This window comes from Gossypium raimondii, chromosome 3, assembly GCF_025698545.1.
Source record: "Gossypium raimondii isolate GPD5lz chromosome 3, ASM2569854v1, whole genome shotgun sequence".
NCBI lineage: Eukaryota > Viridiplantae > Streptophyta > Magnoliopsida > Malvales > Malvaceae > Gossypium > Gossypium raimondii.
Genome location: NC_068567.1, coordinates 56,023,253 through 56,031,217, shown reverse-complemented (window position 1 = coordinate 56,031,217; position 7,965 = coordinate 56,023,253). Strand labels below are relative to the sequence as shown.

The 7,965-nt window shown below is 36.1% G+C and overlaps 1 protein-coding gene across 1 annotated transcript; it reads left to right on the top strand.

Moving 5' to 3' along the window:
- Positions 1-2,228: 2,228 nt before the first annotated feature.
- Positions 2,229-4,418, top strand: LOC105794827 (probable beta-1,4-xylosyltransferase IRX10). Its single transcript, XM_012624182.2, has 4 exons — positions 2,229-2,396; positions 2,480-2,868; positions 3,240-3,481; positions 3,696-4,418. The coding sequence occupies exons 1-4, from the start codon at positions 2,303-2,305 to the stop codon at positions 4,207-4,209; spliced, it is 1,239 nt and encodes a 412-aa protein (XP_012479636.2). The 5' UTR covers positions 2,229-2,302; the 3' UTR covers positions 4,210-4,418.
- The last annotated feature ends 3,547 nt before the right edge of the window (positions 4,419-7,965 follow it).

Genomic DNA, 7,965 nt, shown 5'->3' with positions numbered 1-7,965 from the left:
TCGATCCCTCCGCTAGATCGAGATAACCAAAAACGAATTGCATGTAGAACCAATAACTATGGAATGAATAAAAACAATGAAGTAAGAGAAATAAATCATATCTATCACTATTCGCAATATGTGTTTTCTCGCTAAGTACAAAAATGTCTTAGGAATTAATTTAATTAATTATAATTAATTAATTAAATTTTAAAATAAGACTTAAATTAATTAGTCATTAAGAATTTCTTAAATAATATAATTAAATATATTTCCTAATAGATTCTAATAGTAAAGTTGCAAGTGGCTTTAAAAGAATTAGAATTAGGTTGAGAAAATAATTTAAATAAAATTAAATAAATTAAATAAATAAATAATGTTTTAGGTAATAGACAATAAATATTGAGTTGGATAAATTATAAGTGTTAGATTAAAGTCTAGGAATATATATAATTGGACCCAATACAAAAAGACCCAACTTGGCCTTGAACCATGTAAGGGTGACAACCCTAGTAACTATATTTTTATTAAATTATTATTTAATTAGACCTTATTCAAATAGAACTCTTGTATTATATGTATAAATAGGAACCACCGGTTAAACAATTTACACATGTCATATAACGTTGTTATTCTACCAGAAAGTAAATTCTACTTTTTAGAAAAAAAACGCGTAGATACTAATTTAGAGAGAAATTAACTTTCCTACCGAAAGTTAATTAAAAGTTTTCATTATGTTATTTAGTTCGTGTTGCTTAAGCCCTCACTCAAGACAACTCATGATTTGAGGATAGCGAAGAATGTTGTTTAGTTGAAAGCTGGGATCGACTTAATCACCTTGTACAAAACACATTTACTATTTCGATCAATAGGTTTATTGCTATAAATAACACAACTACTCAATTTTTAAAAAAAAAATTAAAACTTTTGTTGTACCTAAAATTACTGTTTTCTTAACCGACTTTTGCAATACGTACTTGGTCCCAATCACCTTTGGATACCTAGGAATTGTTTAGAAATGCTTCCAACTTGATTTAAAAGTCTAAACAACGAATTGAATGACTTATGGTTTGATATGAATGATCTCATGTTTGATATCTAGATGCAAGTATAAAATTAGTCTTAGTTGCTTCAGCAATGAATTTGATATCTCGCATTCATATTCGATGATCGAATCAGGTGTGGTGTGTCATATCTCTCTCTAATAATCATAAATTCATTTTGTATTCATTTCTTTTCGAAACATTTGATATATTTTCTCTCTTTTTGTATTTTTATTTTTGATTTATGATTTATTTATACTTTTTTATTTTTTTAAATCAAAATTTTAATATTTTATCCAAAAATAAATTTTGTAGCTATTTTTTTCTTTTGTTCGAAACTTTCAGATTTATTACTAAATTAAAAATTTTTGTAATAATGATGGGTAAAATGATCAAATATTTTAGAATTAAAATGAAAATGAAAAATATTGTAAAAATTGAGGGTTGATTTTTTTGAAGTTTTAAGATTTAAGATCAAATTAATAGAATGTGTAAAATTGAAAGGCTAAATTTATTAGTAAACCAATAAAAAAGCCGCATTAGTTATCCGTCATTCCTCCAATGGAAACTAACAGGAAAGTGGTTAAAAAATTTAATTTTAAAAAGTTAAATAACTAAATAAATAATAATACTTAAAGTGAGCAAAATGGGTGATTATTCTTAAATTTAAGACGACTCATGGATTTGATTTGTGATTCTCGAATAGGCTCGAAATTTAGCCCAAAAAGAGTTAGAGAGAAGTAGTAACAACAATAGGCCCAAGAATTTCTGGAAAACACGACACGGACCTGTCATCGAACCGGCAAAACAAACGCTGCTTTCACTTAATTTTGTTTATTATACAAGTGAATAATTAAGAGTCATCTTAATCAACTTAAACCCCAAGTTTGCTACTAACCCAGCCACGTAAGTGGCGCCTACATTTTTTAAGTTCAAACTTCAAACATCATACATGTATATTCACAGAACCGTTCAAACATCATTTATATATATTAAAAGGAAAATGTCCTCCCTGTTTCTTGAAGCAATGCCTCCCAGTTTTCACTTTCAATTCCCTAACTGGAAATTTCCATATCTTATTCAGACCCCCAAAACCAATATAACCTCAACTTTAAGGAATCTCACTCAACTACTACTCCTAATGACGTCCCACCATATTTGAACAAACGTACGCCATTTACATTTCTCTTAAATATGCCTGTTTTTATTTTCAATCTCATAAAGGGCCCCTTTTCATTTCTTTGTCCATCCTTCTTCCGGGTGCTTCAGATTCTGCCAGAATGAGGAAATGGTTCTGGGGTTTTCTTTTCATTGCTTTTGGTTTTGTTTGTAGCATTGCCGCTGAGCGCAACCCTCGCACTGAGAGAATTTCTGGTATCTCTTGTTTTTTTTTTTTTAATGTTGTTCAAATTTGGTTGGATTTAAATACTTAAAGTTGTTGGTTTTGAATAATGTAGGAAGTGCTGGTGATGTGTTGGAAGACGATCCAGTAGGGAGGTTAAAAGTTTATGTATACGAGCTTCCGAGCAAATACAACAAGAAAATCCTTCAAAAAGACCCCAGATGTCTTTCACACATGTTTGCTGCTGAGATCTACATGCACAGGTTCCTTTTATCTAGTCCTGTTCGAACCCTCAATCCAGAGGAAGCTGATTGGTTTTATACCCCTATCTATGCCACTTGTGATCTTACACCTACTGGTTTGCCATTGCCCTTCAAGTCTCCACGGATGGTGAGAAGTGCTATACAGCTTATTTCCTCAAGCTGGCCTTACTGGAATAGAACAGAGGGTGCTGATCATTTCTTTGTTGTACCCCATGATTTTGGAGCATGCTTTCATTATCAGGTAACCGGTTCTCTACTTCTTTGTTGCCTTATTTACAAGTATTGTTGAGGTTGGCAATTTACGTAACCGTGCATGGTATATGCTTAAACATGTTTTCAATCCATTTTGGCATAAATCTTCATATGCAACCAAATTGGTACTCACTAGATAGTGTAATATCAGCAAGCTATATGTGGCAACATGTATGTTGGGATGTGAACTTGCTCCTAGAAAAGGTGGTTTAATATTGTTTTATAAGCAAAGAAGCTAAAACATGTGATGATTGGTACTCACTGAAGTAATGAACTGATGATTGCTCTATGTTAATTTTTGGTACTTTTTGTTTATAGTTGATTATCCGTGATTATTTCAGTTTTCTGAATCTTCTCCAGGAAGAGAAAGCAATTGAGAGGGGGATCCTTCCAATCCTGCAGCGTGCTACCTTGGTTCAGACATTTGGACAACGGAACCATGTGTGCTTGAACGAGGGTTCAATCACAATTCCTCCTTATGCTCCCCCTCAAAAGATGCAGGCCCGCCAGATTCCACTAGATACTCCACGGTCTATTTTTGTCTACTTCCGTGGATTGTTTTATGATGTGAATAATGACCCTGAAGGTGGCTACTACGCAAGGTATGTTTCTTTTGTGCTCAAGAGTATAGTTCAGGTTGATTGTTTACTCGAAATGACTACATGAAGTAGACATGAGACTTTTTTATTCTATATCTAGATTTGATGCCATATCCTCGTGCTTTATTTTGGCTTCATCCCTTGCATCAAGTTGCTTGCTTTATTGAGTCTGTTAGGTTGATTGTTGACCCTCACTGACTCCAATGGCGAATGGCAGAGGTGCAAGGGCAGCTGTTTGGGAGAACTTCAAGAACAATCCACTTTTCGACATCTCCACTGAACATCCAACTACTTACTACGAGGACATGCAACGAGCTATATTCTGCTTGTGCCCACTAGGGTGGGCACCCTGGAGTCCTAGGCTAGTGGAAGCTGTGGTATTTGGGTGCATTCCTGTCATCATTGCTGATGATATAGTGTTACCCTTTGCTGATGCTATTCCATGGGAGGAAATCGGAGTGTTTGTTGCAGAAGAAGATGTTCCTAAGTTAGATACGATTCTCACATCTATACCACCGGAAGTAATATTAAGGAAACAGAGGCTTCTGGCTAACCCTTCGATGAAACGAGCCATGTTGTTCCCGCAACCTGCACTGCCACGAGATGCTTTCCATCAAATATTGAATGGGCTAGCTCGTAAATTGCCACATCAGAAGAGTATATACTTGAAGCCTGGTGAAAAGATTTTGAACTGGACAGCAGGACCAGTTGGGGACTTGAAACCGTGGTGATGCTGATGCAAATGTTATTTGAAATTCACTGCCTCACCAGGCCTCCTCAATTGTACTAAATTTTTTCTTTAAAATTCTTGAAGTTTTGTGTAGAAGCTTACATATGGAAATACATATATGGGTGTAAATGGGATGATGCCTTGCAGTTCCTCGTTAAAATCAGCAATGGTTGTTTTTGAATTAAATTAAGCTTACATATCATTCCACCATCATCTGGTTTCGTCCATTGAATTTGTCTCTGTTGGTTAGAATGGAAAGCCATAATAACAAATTTGTCACTAAATACTACCATTTTAATCATTTCAGCCTTTAGTAATTATTTGGGTTAATATGACATTTTTGAGAATCACTACACCAAATATACTTGATTGTACACACTTTTCCAATCAATTTTAAAAAAAATTTCAACCATAATAACAAATTTGCCACATGAGAAATGTTAATTTTATTGAAGAAAGTTTTTTTTCCAACATAAAAAAAAATTTCAAAATTGATTGGATTTATCCTTTATCCATCCAAAATATTTTCGAGTCTAGTAAAAAATCCTTATTCAATGTTACTTCCTCAAATATCTCTTAAGATATTTCCAAATTTGAACTTCTTCCTAGAATTTTGATTGAATATGTTACCACCTCTCAAAATTGCAATTTTGCATTCTTCTCATATTACGCCAACATTGTTGCACCTCTATTGGAACTACCAAAATCAAGTATGTCGAATTTTATTTTTCCCTCTTCTACTCCTCCATCTCCACCACCTTCCCTTATTACTTATACCTATAAAAATTGACCACTACCTATCTAAAACTTGAGGATCACATCCTCTCAAACCAACCTTATTTCACATCCTTCAGCTGAAACATCCATTATGCATCAATCTACTACTCCTTACCCTTATCCATCATCCCAAAACCCCATCAAACATGCCTTTTCCATCCCACAATTACTAGATGAATGATTCTAGCTTCAATTTCATTGAATAGAAGAAGGGTATATATACACCTTAGCGTGAGAGAAGCTAAAGCTTACAACCAAATAACTGATTCTTGAATTGTATAACTGAATCTAGTTACAATAGTTCTAATACTAGATCCTAAAACAACATATTCAAACCCAAAAAGCCTATTGACTACAATGCAAATGTTACCACCTCCATCCCTCACACGGCTTATAAACATGGTTCAAAATATCATCTTTGGAAAGCAACAATGCAAGAAAAGTTTGATGCATTAAAATGAAATAGAACTTGTGAATTGGTTCTACCTAATCCAACTACTCCAGTTGTTGGTTATAGTTAAACAAAAATATGAACACTCTATTGATAGTTATAAAGTGAGACTTGTTGCAACAGGTTTTACTCAATTTGTAGGAGTAGATTATCATTATACATTCAACCCAGTTGTTAAACCTACAACGATCCATTTGGTTCTTTCTATGGTTGTGCAGAATCATTGGAAACTGTAACATCCTAAAAACTGACTTAGAAGAAATTGCGTTTTAGAACCAAAAGAGGTCATCCTTTGATTTTAGTTTAGACTTTGGTAACTGTTCACAAGTAAATTGGTTTAGTTCAGTGGTCAAGTGTTTTGGGTATGTGTGTGAGGTTCTGGGTTCAAATCTTGTTTCTAGAAGTTTTGTCATTTTGCTTAAACCCTTACCTTTAAATGTTTGGCTTATAAGTTAAATTCAGTCAATTGATATCAACAATGAGCCTAGTTGTTCAATGATTAAGCTTTTGTATAATCATTGGTCTTGTGTTTGAATCCCGATGGAATCAATAGGGAATGTTTTATTTTTGAAATTCGTTAAAAGGTAGTTAGTTTCGATTGGTTATCTAAAACCTTGTAGAAACCTCCGGTGCTATTATTTTCTTTTTGTTCTTTCTTGTTTTGCGACAATTTCTATCATTTTGTTTGCGTTCTTCAGTTTTTGCATATTGGTTCCTTATTTTCAAGTGATTCTTCTTTTTGTTATGTTATGTTACACCGATTCTGTACTGAGTCTGACTTCTCCTTCTAGTTAATTAGCTAGTCGGGATGGGAATTCATCCTTGTTGCTCCTACATCAAGTCTGTATCAGGTGGGTGTCGAAACCCCTCTTTTTTTACATTTTCAATCATCGAAAATGGGACTATCGATGCCACACGGCCAGGGACATGGGTGTGTGCCCAAGCCGTGTGAGCCATACGGGTAAGGACATAGGTGTGTGTCCAGGCCGTGTAACTCACCGTTTATGCTTTAGAACCACACAGTCAGGGACATGGGCATGTGCTCAAGTCATGTGAGCCACATGGGCAAGGACATGGGCGTGTGCCCAGGTCGTGTGAGCCATACGGGCAAGGACATGGGCATGTGTCCAGGCCGTGTAACTCATTGTTTATGATTTAGAACCACACGGGCAAACGGCATAGGCATGTGCCTAGGCCGTGTGAACTACACGAGCAAGGACATGAGTGCGTGTCCAGGCCGTGTGGTATATGAATAGGATCTAAATCTTATTCTTGAGGCCGTGAGTGTTGCCCAACACGAGCACTGACCTCCACAATGTATTTATGATATGAATTTGATCGTAAGAGGACTATATGATGCTCTAAGATTGATATATGAATGATATATGCGATATCTGAACATGTTAGACTGATAATGAACAACTTGTAATTAGTATGTGTATCTATTATGTTTGAACCTAAGTGAGTAGTGTAACATCCCAAATTTTGGGGTTAGAAGTTTTGAGCTTTGTGATTAGGGTCAATGAGTAAGTTGAGTTATTATGTTTAGTTGCGCGTTTTGATGTTAGAATAGGCCTGCTGGTCTGGCGGTTAGTTGCGTGTTAATGTATCTCTGGGATGTGTGTTCGAATCATTGTGTGTGCACTACTTTCTTTCTTTTCACGTTCTCATCTCCCTCTCATTTATTTTCTTTTCTTTTTCTTTTTTCTTTTTTTTGGGAATCGGTTTTGCTTGCGAATTTCAGAGAGCTTTGCTCCTTTATCGTCGAGCCGGTGTCTGAAAGTCATTGATCGTAAATCAAGTGTGAGTTCTGAATCTTTTCTATTTTGTTTGCAAATTCTTGAGTCGATTCTTTGAAAATCGACATTTTATGTATGTGTGTTTATAACCGGCTATTTGCGATGTTGCATTGTTGTTTTATGCTTAGAACTTGTTCAATTTGGTATGATTTCGGGTTATCGAGGGATGGGAAGTGTTTCAAGTGCGAAAGCACGATTTTTTAGGCTATTTTAGGGTGGTTTCGTGACCACACGGGTGGCTACATGGGCGTGTGCCCCCACACGGCTGTGTTAAAATAAGAGTTAGGGTTCCAGGCCAATTTTGATGCCACGTGGCAGTGTGGCCGATTTTGGGATTTTAGTCGATTCCCACACAGCCGTGTCCCCTGGGCACACAGGCGTGTATGTTTGGGAATTAGATTTTAGTGCTTTGGTGCCACACGGTCGTATGGCTAATTTAGAGATTTAGGGATCCCACACGATCATGTGTACACGACCGTGTTTGGTGGGCACACGGGCGTGTGAGACCCTTATCCGGCCGTGTCTGCCCTGTACTCTATTTTAGCACAAATGGACAAAGAGTTACACGGCCTGTTCACACGGCCAGGTCCCTGGCTCACACCAGCATGTGCCTTAGCCACACGGTCATGCGCCACCTTCCACACAAGATTATTGACCCCACACGGCCTAGGCATTTCCACACAGCCAGAGCACACTGTCGTGTGGCCCTAAGTCACCAATTTTAATTTTG

What these genes read in the sequence shown, in the direction of transcription:
- LOC105794827 (XM_012624182.2), top strand. Translation starts at nt 2,303, where the DNA reads ATGAGGAAATGGTTCTGGGGTTTTCTTTTCATTGCTTTTGGTTTTGTT. An exon ending in TCGCACTGAGAGAATTTCTG is followed by an intron (nt 2,397 to 2,479) that starts GTATCTCTTGTT and finishes TGAATAATGTAG; the next exon opens with GAAGTGCTGGTGATGTGTTG. An exon ending in GAGCATGCTTTCATTATCAG is followed by an intron (nt 2,869 to 3,239) that starts GTAACCGGTTCT and finishes AATCTTCTCCAG; the next exon opens with GAAGAGAAAGCAATTGAGAG.